At 42.9% G+C, this 16,024-nt stretch overlaps 1 protein-coding gene across 1 annotated transcript in view; it reads left to right on the plus strand.

Moving 5' to 3' along the window:
- GPC3 (glypican 3) overlaps positions 1 to 16,024 on the plus strand; it is a 422,702-nt gene that overhangs the window by 21,895 nt on the left and 384,783 nt on the right. Inside the window, exon 2 of the mRNA XM_081794176.1 lies at positions 11,454 to 11,615. Within this exon, the coding sequence (XP_081650302.1) occupies positions 11,454 to 11,615 (162 nt within the window). The remainder of the gene's footprint in view (positions 1 to 11,453; positions 11,616 to 16,024) is intronic.

Below are 16,024 nucleotides of genomic sequence, written 5' to 3' on the forward strand. Positions count from 1 at the left end.
CCTTAAAGAATATGTGGTTTCTAAACCCTTTAGCTATGGGAAGGCAACTGTCGCTCATTGCCCGCCTGAAGAACCTTTTTGTAGGTGATGGTATGCTTTCAACCTGCTTTAGCTTTCCACCTAGTCTTTGTGGTTTGTTGAAATGTCAGCTGCAGGGAGTTTTGGAAGCCAGAAATAGCTGTGAAGCAAAAGACGGCTGTTTTAGGTTCGGGCATACAGAGTTTTAGGGACAACTTGCATGCAGAGTGGTAAATACGTGGTTGTCACAGGTGAGACATTCCCTGAAGAAACGCTGTCACACTTGCTTATGACGAAAGGACCAGTTCTAACATTAATGGCAGGTGACGACTTCGGTGTGTAAAGAGATCAGCGAGTTAGAGGATGGCCTTCTTGGAAACACAGTGAAAGGTATGTTAGAGGCCACCAGGTCGAGTCTCCTACCTGGTGCAAGAGTCCCTTCTGTGGGGTCTCTGATACTGCTACCCAATTTATGCTTCGGTGCTTCAAGACGAGAGGAGCTTACTCTGTTCAGGAAGCAGGAGCTCCATGCTGAGTATTTGTTCATTCCTTCAACAAGCATTTATTTTTTATTGAAAAAATTTTTTTTAATGTTGTTTTATTCTTGAGACAGAGACAGAGCATGAACAGGGGAGGGGCAGAGAGAGAGGGAGACACAGAATCCGAAACAGGCTCCAGGCTCTGAGCTGTCAGCACAGAGCCCGACGAGGGGCTCGAACTCACAAACTGTGAGATCATGACCTGAGCCGACATCGGATGCCCAACCGGCTGAGCCACCCAGGCGCTCCCTTCAACAAGCATTTATGGAGTATGTCCTATATGCCTGGCACTATGCCATGTTAGGGAAGATGGCCAAGATATAGTTCCTGCCTACAGAAACTTCCAATTTAATCGCAGGAATAAGAAAAGTATACCAATAGCTATAAAAATGCAGTATTAGAGGTACAAAGCGTGCAGAAAATTCCGAGTTGACAGCTCTTGGGGTTTATTTGGTGGGGAGGGTAGCTGGGGCAGGGAAGACCAACATTATGAAAGAGATACTTTATGGATGAGAAAGTTTTAATAGCTGAAGCTAGGGGAAGAGCACTCCAGGGACAGAAATAGCATGAGCAAAACAGGGAGGCTGGAAATGGAGCCATGGGTTTGGGACACATGAAATAAGTTTAATTTAATCCTCAGCCATGTTGAGAAGTAGGTGTTATTGTCCCTATTTTATAGATAAGGGAGCTGAGGCTCAGAGATTAAGTAACTGGCCTAAGATCACATGGCTGTTAAGTGAGGTTCACCCTGTGGTCTGATTTCACATGTCTTCCTTTGCCACTGTGTGCCATCCCATCAGGAAGCTCTCTGCCATTAGTTAGGGTCTGGAGACAAAGGAGTATGTATAAAGGGAATGTGGTTATTACACGGAGTGAAGTGCTGTAAGGCTGAGTTGTTGGCCTTTGCCTTGGCCCCATATCCATGTTCACGTATAGCCGAGTGCTGTTGATACACCTTCCTAGAAGGGCAGAAGCAGGTCCTTTGCTTTTTTTTGTGTCCTCCCAATGCCCGGTCTAGAATGGGCTCAGTGGCTATCGCTTGATCTATAGCTGGGGAACTTAGACTCCCAGATCTGAAATTACCTTAGGGGTCATCTGGTTAGGCCTGGATTCGAGGAGGTATTTGATTAAGTCACACAGCTGATTTGGTAGCAGAGCAGGTAAGAACATTTTAGTTTTGGTAGGGAAGGGCTCTCCCTACCCCCTGTGTGATTTCATACACAGGGGAAAGGGCTTAGTGCTTAGATGGAGCCTAGGGTGTTGAAATTCTCAGCTACACTTCAGGTCTGCATATTTGAAGATTGTATCTGAAAAATAAAAATTATACATCTCCTGAAAGATGAGATCTCAGCTACTTATCTGAGTAGAATAACAATTAGTGAAGGAGTGACTCAGGGAGACAGGAGAATTGCCTTAGTTTAGTCCCTCTGGCAAAATTCTAAACTACTAAAAGATTTTTTATCCCAACTGGCATTGTTCTGCAACCCAATTTTATTTTATTTTGGTTTTTTCTTCCCCGTGTCTAAAGAATGTGTGTGTGTGTGTGTGTGTGTGTGTGTGTGTGTGAGAGAGAGAGAGAGAGAGAGAGGGAGAGGGAGAGGGAGAGGGAGAGAGATCTTTATTTTGGGCTCTAAGGACTCTTCATTCATTTCCCCTGGAATACTGCTCTTCTAAAAGTTGCTCTAGTAACATCAATTAATCTCATCTAGTTCCTTTAAAAATGAACTCTCTTGGGGTGCCTGGGTGGCTCAGTCGGTTGAGCGTCTTACTTTGGCTCAGTTCATGATCTCACGTCTCGTGGGTTCGAGCCCCGCGTCGGGCTCTCTGCTGACCGTACAGAGGCTGCTTCGGATCCTCTGTCCCCCTCTTCTCTCTGCCTCTCCCTCTCTCTCTCGCTCTGAAGAAATAAGTAAACATTTAAAACTGAACTCTCTTGAAGTTCTGGCCTTGGTTCCAAGTCAAAGGGGAGCGCATCAGGCCCAAACCTCAGCAGGCCCCGTGAGATACAAAGAAGACTCTGTCAGGAGTCTTTCCATCCAGGAATGTAAGTCTGGCAGAGATAAGCCAGGCAAATGCAACCATGATGCAAGTTAGAGTGAGAAGTGTTTATCTTTTTAACTTTCTTCCCCAGCTTTGCTGAGGTATAATTGACTCCTTTTCATCCGGCCCTGGCCGTCCTCCGCGGCTCACTTAACCCGTTTTCACACTGCTGTGCCCTTGCTCCATTTTCTTGAAGGGTTTTTAAGAAGGAGAATGATGTGATCAGAGACGTACTTGAGCGGTTATCTGTCTGGGGCTCGAGTGTAGAGGCGGGAAGGCCGGTGGTGGAGGCTCTTATTGGCTGTCCAAGTGAAGAGAGGTGAGGTGACGAGGAAAAGGTGGGAAGAGGGGAGTAACGAGGGATGTTTACAAAGTGGAACCGGTGGGATTTAGCGGCCTTTGGCTACAGGGGCTGAGGGGGAGTGAGGGGTCCAGAATGACCTAGAGGTTTCTAGTTGGTTTGGAAGTCCACTTGCTGGACAGGGACTGTGTCCTGTTCATCACCGTACTCCTCGGGTTGGGCCTAGTCCCTGGCACAAAGTAGACATTCAGTAAATGCTGGAGGAACAAATTGTCCGCCAGTTTGGCAGGCCGAGTGTAATCAGCGAATTTGTATTCCCAGAGCACATGTTGACTGCTGGTTGGGAATGTGGTCCAGAAAGAACCTGTTCGTGGGAGAGCGCAGTCGTCTAGGGATTCAACCTTTACCGGGCATGAAATAATATGCAGTTAATTGACGGTTGGCAGTAGAGATAAAGGTAATTCATTCGTTAATTCTCAGGCTTAGAGAATGGCTTCTCTCCAGGGTTGCTTTAAACTCCCAGTACGCCAGTGTGGTAGCGACATTTTGGCCTGCCTTTTACAGAGGCAGGGTCTGTGGTGGCCCCAGGCACGATCTTTGATTTAAAGTCTGAGCTCGCGATACCCAGGTGCGCCCTCTGCAAGGTCATGTTCTTTCAGGCAAAATAACAGAAGGGTAACCTTCAGCTGGGTTCCCTAAGATGATTTCTTCCACCAGCAATCGTCACTTTCCCCACTGGTTTCAAATGCAGTCATTTCTTTCATCTGTATTCCTATCTTGATTAGTGAGAAATTAATGAGCGTGTAAGATTTGATTTAGATAATGATTAATTAGGGGAAAAGGCACCGTTCTAATAGCAAGTCACTATTATATGCTAAGGAAATTAGTTAATATTTTTGGATGGCAAATTGACTGTCCTCTGTTTAAAAAAATACCTTTTGAAAGAGTCTGATATGTTTTTTTGGTTCATTAGTAGAGTAACCTGCACTTAATCCTTTGGATAATTTTAATAGGCCTCTCTCACTTTCCCTACAAGTCAGGAAGCAACCAGTTTTGGATATCATTCATTCTTCTGCTTAATATTACTTTAATGATGATATTACATCACTATTTTTAGCACAGTGTACCTTTGTTAGCAAAAAAAAAAAAAAAAAATAATCCGCCGTTCATAAAGCAGACCTTGGCAATGAAATGTGTCAAATCGTCATATATATATGTATATATGGAAAAGATTTCAATTTTCATTGTTACTGAGCCCTGACGATTCCTCCTCTTCTGTTGCTGTTTGAATATGTTTTATCTGTTCTTAGGAAAGCATAAGGATCAAGGTCTACGTGAATATTACGTCTGTTCTCTAATGTGTTTTCTAATGCGATTTTTGACAATTTATAGTCATTAGTAAAATTGCAGTCTAGTAAAATAACCAACATGTAGAACACAATACGTAATTAGAGAATTGGTGGGCTGGAAGTGACCTTGAGGGGTTATTTAGTCCATTCCCAATTTCAGGCCATAAGGCTCATCTTCCTACGCAGCACTCGTCGCCTGTTTAAGCTTTTGCTTGAGAACCAATAGTGGTCCTTTATTGTCTGTGGGGTCAAGCCCACAGGCTTTTTGTCTGCATTCAAGGTCCTTCACATTCTGACCTGATAATCTAGCTATGCCCCAGATTCCAGCTTCTCTTCAGGCAAATTAGTCTTGCCCTACTACACTGCTGGGGCCAAACCCATTTTCTCCATTGGCCTCTCCAAATCCTTCCCATCTAGCTCAAACCCCACCTCTCCTGGAAATTTCCTTTGGCCCCTAGAGCCTCTGGTGAGCATTCACTTATCAAGCAAATGTTGTCAATAGCACATATTTCAAAAATCAACTTAATTGAGATAATTTACAAACAATAAAATACACCCGATTTGAGTGAAGGATTTAATGAGTTTTTACAAATGTATATAACCATGTAACCACTGCCCCAATTAAAATAGAGACTATTTCCATCACTTCAGAAGAATAATACTGCATATTTTGTCACCTAACCATGTACCAACTTTTACTGTTGTCTAGCTATTTTTGTGTGAAAATCTGGTCTCTTAGTGTGAGTTTTGTATTTGTTTATTTTTATTTTACTTAACACATATTGTGCCAAGGAGGCTAAGAGCTTTACCTGCGCAATCTCACTCAATCTTTGCAATAACTCTGTAAGGTAAGTGCTATTGGTGATCCCATTTTAGAGATAGGGACAAAGAGGCATGTGGAATTTAAATAACCCACCCTTGCTTCTTCCAATTAGGGACAGGGCTCAGGCCTGGAATGGGGTCTCTGAGTGCATGTGTGAGCCTATGACTGCAGGGCAAAGGGGGACTGAAGTCCCAGTTCAGGGGAGGTGGCCAAGGGAGACCAGGGGCAGTCTGAAATGTCAACTCCTTGAATGGAGCCGAAAAAGAGCAAGAACTGGGCCCAAATGATGGAGGTCAAGAAAGCAAGGCCACGGGTAGCCAAGCCGAAGACATCCCGGACACGAGAACACATCAGGAAAGAAAGAGCCTTCTGTGGTCCACCTGCATCATGGCCTCTGGGAGGGGAAGCAGCCGGTAAGGGCGCCCAACTTGGATACACATGTGACTCATCCTCCAGAGGAGAGCTACCATAACCCAAATATCCCCTTTCAGTTGTAGGATCCAGAACCAGACCCAGTGTGCAAGCAAGACATTGCCTCAAAATAATTAGAAATGAATTACTTCATAGTTCCTTCAAGTGAGACACGTGTTTGTGTATCTTCAAGTTGGAAATTGATTTTTGTGGTATCTGAAAGTATTTTTTCCAAGAGCAACATTAAGCACACAGATGTTAAAATTTTCAGGGTCATCTGTCCCCACTCTCGTTGTAGATCAGAGAGACACAGAGTTGTTGTTGTTGTTGTTTTACCTGTGTTCTTGATCTGTACCCTCATTAATTCAACACGATGTGCGGAAGGCTGAATGGGATCGACAGGGCATCCCAAGGAGATGGGTGTCACTCTCTGCTCTTCAGGAACGAAAAATCTAGGAGAGGAGATTATAGTATGAAGGTACTTTTTAATCCTCCAGAATAAGTGGGAACTAGCAGCCCTGTAATGACTTCAGTTAATTTTTTCTTTTTTTTTTTTTAGCATCTGGAAATGCAAGTTATTAAAGCTCCGAAGACTTCAACCTTTCGGGCTCATTTGAATAGTCAATTGCTAAGCCTTTTCCTTATCTCCATCCCAGGCTATATTGCTTGTCTCTATTCCCATTTCCCTGCTAAATTCCACTTTTAGATAAAGAATGTGAGCACCTCTTTGATGAGTATGGCCAACAATTATTTTTCCTTTCCATCTAATAAAGGAGTTATTTCCCTTTAACCTTCTTTTGTTCCAGACATTCTTAGAGAATGCTTTGCTACTTACTGTGCCTTCTGTACGTTGCATCTTATTTCTTGAATTGGCCTTTCCGCTTTGATTTATTCAAGTACCTATCAGTTCTCCATTTGGTTACTTTTTATTCATCCCACTTGAGATTTGGTTTCCAGAGTAATTGTTTTGTTGATGAGGATTCCTCTTTCAGTGCTTTCCCTACTTTCAGTTTTGGTGTTCTGGTTTTGCTTCTTTCATGCACCTGTTCATGCACTGAAATGGTTATATTTCATTATTGTCATTTCTTGTAGGCATGTCTAGCTCTCCTGGCTCACTTTGTTCCTTATGTTCTCTTGTGCTAGAGCTTATTTTAAGCAGGCCTGTGAGTTACATGAAATTTACTTAGAATGTTTTTCCCTTTGGCGTATATTTCACTCCTTCCTGGTTTGCAAATCCCAAATTAGTGTTAGTTTATAGGTGTTTTATTTCCCCAAATATGTAGCTAACGCTTAGCCCCCGGAGCAGTTGTATTGGCTTATTGATTAACCAGGCAATGATAACTGGGAGGGAGGATAAATATTGCTATGTGTACATGTCTTATATTTGGATATAACCTACACCTTTCTTTATGATGTCTGACATGTTTTTCCCCCAAATACTCATTTGACGTTTTAGTCCTTTCAAGATTTTCGGCTCAATTAATTCTTGAGGTAGTGGGAGTTTTTACAATGATAAGACTTGACCAACCCAGGGAAGGGATACAGTATTCAAGCTCTGTGTTACTTTATGAATGATCACATAGCAAAGACAAACAAAACTGGTGTCATGGTAATTCGAAGAGGCGGTCCTGGGTTTCGGTAGGTACACCAAGTGGTAATTTGTTACCTTCTAAGATCTAAGCAGCTCACAGCGTTTCACAGAGGAAAGATTTGAGTCTCGTTATTTTATGATTCCCGCTAACTAGCTAGAGCTGGTGGAAGTAGGAGCAGTGTTAACAGCTGCCCTGCCAAATAAACACTGCTGCTCCTGAAAACTGGAAGTCATCACCAGTGGAAATTCAGAAACACAAAGGAGTTTATGTATGACATTTAATTTTATGAATGTATTCAAATACAGATATTTTATTTTTATTTATTTATTTTTTTAATGTTTCTTTATTTTTGAGAGAGACAGAGACAGAGTGTGAGTGGGTTAGGGGCAGAGAGAGAGGGAGACACAGAATCCGAAGCGGGCTCCAGGCTCCGAGCTGTCGGCACAGAGCCCAACACGGGGCTCGAACTCACGAGCCGTGAGATCATGACCTGAGCTGAAGTTGGACGCTCAACTGACTGAGCCACCCAGGTGCCCCAGATATTTTATTTTTTTTAAAGTTTATTGATTTATTTTGTGAGAGAGAGAGAGGGAGAGGGAAGAAGGGAGGGGCAGAGAGTGGGGGGCGGGGAGAGAGAGAGAATCACAAGTGCTGACAGTGTGGAGCCTTGACGGGGGGCTTGATCCCAATGACCATGAGATCATGACCTGAGCTGAAATCAAGAGTCAGATGCTTAACTGACAGAGCCACCCAGGTGCGCCATCAAATCAGATATTTTAAACACATATGACTTAGGCATCAGTTTACCCAGGAAGCAAATAAAGCACTGATAAGTGGACAGGAACTTGGTATATGGAAAACACTTGCTACACAGGATTTTCCCATCTATATGTGTGTCCCAAACCAACCTTGCTTAAATCTAGTTTAGCCACTCTTCCCGAAGGGGACTCTTTCCCTTCGTGGTCCAGTAAACTGCATCAATTTCTACTCCTAGAGTAGCCTTATGTTTTGTAACCTCATGTAGAAAGAATACAGTGAGCTAGAACTAGCTCTGTTTTCTTTTTCAGAAGACAATCATAAAGCCTTTAAGCTTAGATCGTATTTAAAATCAGCTTAAGGCTTGTATATGAGATTGACATTTATAGGAGATAAATCTGAACTCTGTGTCTCCAGACCCCAAATTGTATTTTGACACATTAAATATCACCTTTCCATCCAGTGCTATAAATTGCAGTGCGGGATTCGGTTTGGTGATATGTATTATCTGTGCTCTCCATTTACTACCTTTGTCAGCAGCTCCCTTGACGAAGGGGAAGGGGAGAGCTTGGAGTCAATACCCTGAACTCCCAACAGTGATGTCATGTGAGGCAAAACTTGATGAATTTCATTCCTAAATTAAGAAAATAAAACTTGGACACATACATTAAGGTCATGATTAACTGGAATTCCTGGGGAAATACGATGTAATAAAAATAAATTTTCTGGTCACTGAGGACTAACTTGTCTCTTACTGCATACCACCCCCCCCCACTCCGTTTTTTAAAACCTCAGTTGTTGCAAAGCTGCCTTAAATGTTTCTGCGTATGCGTTTTAGCCTTACTTCATTAAGATTGGATGTTTCTTATGGAACCTTACTTTGCCAGGGTCCTTACAGGATGTTGAGGGAGCCTTCCCTCTGTCCCATATACATGTTTGGTCATCCTGGCTAACTATGTTGCTATATTGCACTCAGTACCTATGCATTAGGTATATATCTCTGCTGATCCCTTTAGATAGTAAGCTCTTTGGGGTAAGGGCCATGTCTCTCTTGTTCAAAGCGGTACCTCTCCCATGTAGCACGGTGCTTGGCACATAGAAGATGAGTTAGATTGAGTCCTCTGAGAAGCAGATGCCAGTAGGGCAGTAGATGTAGAAGGGATTTCTTGGGGAAAACGCTTGTGACGGAAATTGAGCAGGATGCTGAAGGATGCTGGAAGAGCCCTCGGACTGTGGTGCGGGGCCGACCCAGCTGAGGAAGGAGGGAAAGAAGGGAGAGTGGGAAGAATCTTTGATTGCAGTACAGTTTTTTTTTTTAAAGATTTGTTTCAAATGTTTATTTTTGAGAGAGAGGGGTAGGGAGCAAGCAGGGGAGGGGCAGAGAGAGAGAGGGAGACAGAATCCCAAGCAGGCTCCACTCTGTCAGCACAGAGCCTGATATGGGGCTCGAACTCATGAACCGTGAGATCATGACCTGAGCCGAAATCAAGAGTCAGACTCTTAACCGACTGAAGCACCCAGGTGCCCCAGCTGCAGTGCAGTTTTAAGAAAGTTTTGTCAAGGTCAGTGGGGAGTCCTCGAGCCCAAACCCCTGTCAGCAGAGTTCTGTGTCTCACAGGGCTTAGCATCTTTGTTGTGCTCAGTCATCGGCTGGGAGCAGCCTCTAGGGATTACTGCCGGGGTACGACATGGTGGTGAATTCAGACTGTGGCAGTTGGGACCATTTGTCGGTTACACTCCATGCAGTAGGGGATCTGAGATGCACATTTTCGTGGCCACCACAGAAGGATCTCAACAAAAGCTGATGGAAGGGAGAGTTGGAGTACAGTGGGAGTTGCAGAAGAGGAAGGAGATTGGATTTAATATTCATCGAGCCCTAATATTTGCTAGTATTGGTGGAGTATATAAAATCAGGGGACCCTCCCTCGTTTCCTTCACGTCTCCTCAAATGCTACCTTATGAAAGAAGCCTTCCCTAACTACCCTATGTAAATAGAATTGTCCCTGCATCTGCCACCTTCCCCATCTCCCTTACTTTGGTTTTTAAACATTAAAAAAAACTAACAGCTTTATTGAGGTATAATTGACATACAACAAACTACACACATTTTAAGGGCATAATTTCGACACGTGTACGTAGCCATGCAATAGTCACTGCAATCAGAATTATGAATGTATCCATCACTCCCCCAAATTTCCTCACTCCTGCCCTGTCCCTGCCCTCTATCCCTTCCCCAGCAGCCACTGAACTGCTTTGTGTCACTATAGATTAATTTGCATTTTGTAGACTTTTGTATAAATGGAAGCATAGAGTATGTAATTTTTTGATGTGGCTTCTATCACTTGGCATAATGTTGCTGGGGTTCACCCATGCGGTAGCACATATCCGTAGTTTATTCCTTTTTATGGCTTGGTAGTATTCCACTATATGTATATACCACAGTTTGTTTTCCCTTGCTTAATTCTATTTTGTCTGTAGTACTTACGACAACTTCACTATATATGTGTGTGTGTGTGTGTGTGTGTGTGTGTATGGGATACACAAAGTTCAGAAAGTTCAGTGGGGTTTTGGAACTCAGGAGAACAGTGAGGGCTGGGTTAGGGAGTTCAGCAGTCACATGGGTATAGATGAGATCATGCGTGGGGGAGACGTAGAAAGAGGGGGAGGGTCAGTGACATTAAAGTGACAGGCAGAAGAAGAGGAGGCAGGAAAAGACAGATAAGAGTGGCCATAGCAGTAGGTGCCTGTGGGGGGGGGGGGCGGGGGGGGGCAGGGGTGGATAGGTTCACTAAAACAACGTAGGAGGAGAATGTTTCAAGAAGGAGATATTGGTCAACTGTGAGGGAAGCTGCGAAAGATCACATTGGACGAGGACTAAGAAGAGGTTCCAGTTCCCTCATTTTAGAATAAGCGAGGAGATGATTCATTTGGCAAGTTTTTATGGAGCTGCAAAAATAAAAAAGCATTGTTCATCATAAATGAAGTAGCTCAGGATTTCAGAGGTCAGCACTTGAACAGAGCAAGAATGTTTTAGTTGTAGGGGAGTTTGATGATTGTCTGAATGTGAATATTGTCCTCTGGATATTTCGTCTCTGAATCTTACCCCAGACCTTCAGTTAAAACAACAACAGTAAAGCTTTGATAGGATATTGATGTTTTAATCATTTATCCCCAAAAGCAACATTGGGTTGGCAGACATACATTTCATTAGGAAATCATAACTGGAATTTTGAAAATTGCTTCTTGGTTGTGCTCTCATTCATAAATTATAATCAAGAAAAATAAATTGTAGGGGTGAAGATTAATCTTTTAACGGACAAATTAAATATCGGTGTTCAATGACGTACACTTGGTGCTGTAAATTAGTTTATGCAGAATTTATGAGTCAAACCTAGGCAATTAATTCTAACGGTTACTCAAAAAGACTCAGTCATAAGGATAATGAGGAGAAAGCAGGGATCAGTTAAGATAAACACTAATTTTGAAAAATCAAGATTTTCCTGTATTTAAAAAAATGCATTCTTTGGCCGTGTTTGCCACGTACGTGTGTGTGTGTGTGTGTGTGCGCGAGCGTGTATGTCTGACATTCTGCTTACTGAAACATGAAAAACTTGTTTGTTTCAGGATCAGATCTGCAAGTATGTCTCCCCAAGGGCCCAACATGCTGCTCAAGAAAGATGGAAGAAAAATACCAACTAACGGCACGCTTGAACATCGAACAGCTGCTTCAGTCTGCAAGTATGGAGCTCAAGTTCTTAATTATTCAGAATGCTGCGGTTTTCCAAGGTGAGTTCTGGGGATCGTCTTAGATGTGCTGCTCAATGGCACCATTCTTTGGGCACTGGGCTTTCAAATGCTAAGTGTAATTTGTAAATCACCATTCCAGCATTAATGCTTGATTTAAGAACCTCCCAGTGAGAGATTCTGTTTAAGGAAAACCACAGTTTTTAGAGAAGCTGCGTTTCACTCTTTGGGAAGGCAGGTATTCTAAAAAATCATTGTCCAAGGACATTCTGTTTACCTGTATGCAAAGGCTGTAAGTCTCCACAGAAAGAGTAAATGAGATCTTCTCTCTAAGAGCACTTAAGACTTGTTTAAAAAACAAAACAAAAAAAGTTTACTTGAGTACCAGTTTTCTCCAGGAGTGGCTTAGATATCTGTGGAACATGCCTGAACTCCTTCTGACCACTGGGGCCATTTCCATAGAGATGGGGAGCTTGGTTTGAAGGCCATACGTTTTCTCATTTGTGTGAATGGTTACCTTTTCTTTCTTTGTGAGTCTCAGTTCTCGCTACACTTGCATGTGGCTGTAAAGGAAGCTGATGTGGCATCGCCAGAACAGGTCAGGAATCCCACTTCTCCTTGCTAACTTGTAGGACTGTCACGGCAGGATGGAGAGTACTGCCATTGATTCAAAGACCCAGCTAGGGACGATGGTGACAACGGTGGTAATAGAGATACTAAGCACTTAGCAGCACATTCGAGGTACTCTTTCTTGTAAGTGCGTTATGTGTATTAACTCATTCAGTCTTCACAATAACCCTATGAAGTAAGTATCACTATCAGCATTCCCATTTAATGGGTAAAAACCCAAGGCACATCATGGTTAAGTAACTTGCCCAAGGACACACAACTAATAAATGGTGAAAGCAGGATTTGAACCTAGGCGACCTGGCTCTTACAGTCCATACTTTTAAGCACCTCAGTATGCTGCCTCCTGGGAGGGGAAATCACTCACAGATATTAGAGCTTTCTTCTATCTTTCCTTAGGCACGTGGAATCAGTGCCTTTTTCTTGCTCTACAGGGAATCGGGGTCAGATAGAAAAATAACACTTCTGGGGTGCCTGGGTGGCTCAGTCGGTTAAGCGTCCAACTGCACCTCAGGTCATGATCTCACAGTCCGTGAGTTTGAGCCCCACGTCGGGCCCTGTGCTGACAGCTCAGAGCCTGGAGCCCGCATCAGATCCTGTGTCTCCCTCTCTCTCTGCCCCTCTCGTACTCATGCTGTCTGTCTCTCTCTCTCTCTCTCTCTCTCTCTCTCTCAAAAATGAATAAACATTAAAAAATTTTTAAAAAATAACACTTCTGACTACTTGATATTCCAAAGTGTTAGATTTATGGTGCCTGGATAAGGATTAACCTCTGAATTGTAAGGTGGGTTGATTATAGCTTATTTTGTGTATTACAAGGAAGTTTTTAGAATTAGCTAAGAAAATTATTCAAATTAGCTAATAAAGCATACATTCATAATAGTTTCTAGGGTCAAAGCCTCAGGGGATGTTGGGTTGATTATATGAAGTACAGTATATAAGCGTGAGGTATTTGTTAACTTATTTATGCAGTCAGACTCTTGTGAAGAGTTTGTTGAGACTAACAATTTGGCGAAAGAATGAATAATTTAAACAGATTTTAAAAATACATGTACCATTCATGTACTTCTTAGATTGGTTTTGGAGCTGATCTGCCGGCTGAAAGTGGGGTGATAAAAAGTGATGGGACATGAGAATTGGGTTGAAACAGAGAGCTGAGTCTTCCTCTTTGGGGTGTCAAGGTGCTTCTCAGAACAGAGTATGATTTGTTTCATTCTCAGGATAACCAGGCCAACAGATGTTATCATACAACCATTAGCTGGCGGAAGTGGGTGGTAGAGCAATCACACTGATGTTCTAGCATGCAGAGTAGCGGACGTGGCTGTCCATCTGAGGGCCTTGGGTGTCAGCTTCCCTATCTCCGTCCAGTCCTGCATTTTACATATTGTGTTTTCTAGCCCTGGAGCAGCACAAGACTAGGAAGAAAGGAAGTTCTGACCCGATTTTGATTGGCTTAGCATGGAGGATGAACACTAGTCATGTGAACAGAGGCTGGAAAGTGGAAAGTGGGGGCAGCACCTACTAGTTGTATTCTTTCTCTGTCTCTGACACACACACACACACACACACACACACACACACACACACACACGTTATTTCAATTTTTTATCTTGTTTCATTCTCTTCTCTTATTCTTTCCCTGCTTCACATTTAGAGAACATAAACCCCATGATAAAAAAGAAACCATGGTGCCAGACCTCAAGGCAATGATGCCATGTTTCTAGAAACATTACCCCCAAATTCTTTCTATAAGAAACATTGGGAAGCACAAGACTAAAATCAGGGACTGACGCAAGATGGTGTATTATGGATTGCTAAGAAGAAGAGAGCGGCCTGTTTTTCCTTAATTTACTTACTATTCTAATTAATTTAAAAGGGGAGGGCACGGTTGTTTTTTCCTTAAAATGTACTCAGTCCCCAAGATTCCGGCAGACCAGATCATTGCTCTAATACTTCACTCATATGAAATTTGACGCAAGCTATTTTCTCCACCATATGAAGTTGAAGAAAACTCATCTTGATACTGGCCTAGATCCACAATCTCCTTAGGATTCCTTCGCTAGTCCACATTGGGGGTATTAAAGCTGTGAGCGCTTTCTGCAAATATGTGCACAGTTCCACGAGCAATCCTTACTGCCTTGATGTGGATTTTATGTCTTCGTTTGCAAGAAGCCTTTGCCCTCATAAATGAGCCTGGGGCCCTTTGCTACAGTGGTTGGAGTGCTCTCTTGCTAATGTTGTTTTGATAATGATTGAAGCGTTAAAAAATAAAGTTGTTCTTTATTTTCAATCTTTGCATTGCCTCGTTTCCTAAATTTAATTTACTTGGATGTGCTTAGTAAAATGGGGCAGCAGAATCGTTTTTTGTTTCTGCTTAATTAATTCTTTTTGAAAAACTCCACTAAAAGATTTTCTTTTCTCTTTTTGTTCTCCCTTACCTAATAATAATTACGACGATAATAATAATAATAGTGGCAATTTATTAAGTGTCTACTATATGATGCTTACTTTCACATAATCCTCTCATGTAATTTTCCCCGCGGCCCTCTGAGGTCCCTACTGTAATTATCTCCATTTTACAGATGAGGAAACTTGTTCTTAGTATGCTTGACATGAAACAAAATTAAGAAGTTGTGGGGGGGGGGGCGCCAGGGTGGCTCAGTCTGTTAAGTGTCTGCCTCTTGATACCGGCTCAGGTCACGATCTCACGGTTCGTGGGATCAAGCCCCGCGTCGGGCTCTGTGCTGGCAGTACAGAGCCTGTTTGGGATTCTCTCTTTCTTCTTCTCTTTCTGCTCCTGCCCCACTTGGACTCTCCCCCTCTCTCAAAACAAATTAATAAACTTAAAACAACAACAACAAGAAGTTGTAGGATTTGTGGTCCTTGGGAAGAACACCAGGATAGAATTCTGAATTTTTCATCCTATCTCCACCACCGCTACACCTTCAAGCCTGGAGTTTGGTTTTCTTGGCAGAATTTCCTTATAACCTTCCAATGCGTGCTATCAGGAAGTACTTGGGGGTATATTCCTAGGTGTTTTCTGCATGTTGGATGATTCCAGTCTTCCCCAAGGTGCCACTGACTTTGAGTGAGACCAGACTCTTCAGCTTTTCTGGAAGTTGCCTAACCCACAGCTTGAACGGGCTTCACCAGAGGGTAGAAATCGTGGTCAAGCAGAGAACATCTGTGTGTTCCTAAAACACCATGGATCTCCTGTCTAGGTAGCTGAAAGCTCCTCGGGTCACTGTTCAGTGCCCACTACTGTTGATGCGTGGTCTTTACAAGCTTGATTTTGTAGCTTTCTAGCCGGTGATAAATAAGCAGTTAAATGGAAGGGTTATAGAAGATTGCCAGAGGGAGGTACATACGAGCAGGAAGAAGTTACTAGTGACAGTAAGGGTGGAAGACATAAAAGTAGGCTCACGAGCTCACTGAACGTGGCAGTCCGGAGGGCATTCAGGAGAGGGGTATATCCTACCTGCCTCAGTAGCCCCTGTATTATAGTAGGCCCGACAACTGATGTCCATTGCAAATCAATAAAGATCAAATTATTTTCCCTGTTTTTTTTTTCCCCTCCACATTTTCCATTTTAAGTGGCTAAAAAAATATATCGAGGGGCCGAAAGGCAATGGAAAGAGCACTGGGCTTGGAGTCCAGACATCTAAATTCTAATTCTAATTCTGTTTTTGGAAGCTTTATGCCCTTAGGTGGTTATTTCGAGTCTCTTAGCCTCAGTTTTCTTACCTGCAAGATGGGGGATCGTAATTACAATCCTGCTTACCTCATAGGGGCGACGCAATGTATGTGAAAGTACCTTGAAAACC

Source organism: Panthera onca, chromosome X (genome assembly GCF_046562875.1).
Source record: "Panthera onca isolate mPanOnc1 chromosome X, mPanOnc1 haplotype 2, whole genome shotgun sequence".
NCBI lineage: Eukaryota > Metazoa > Chordata > Mammalia > Carnivora > Felidae > Panthera > Panthera onca.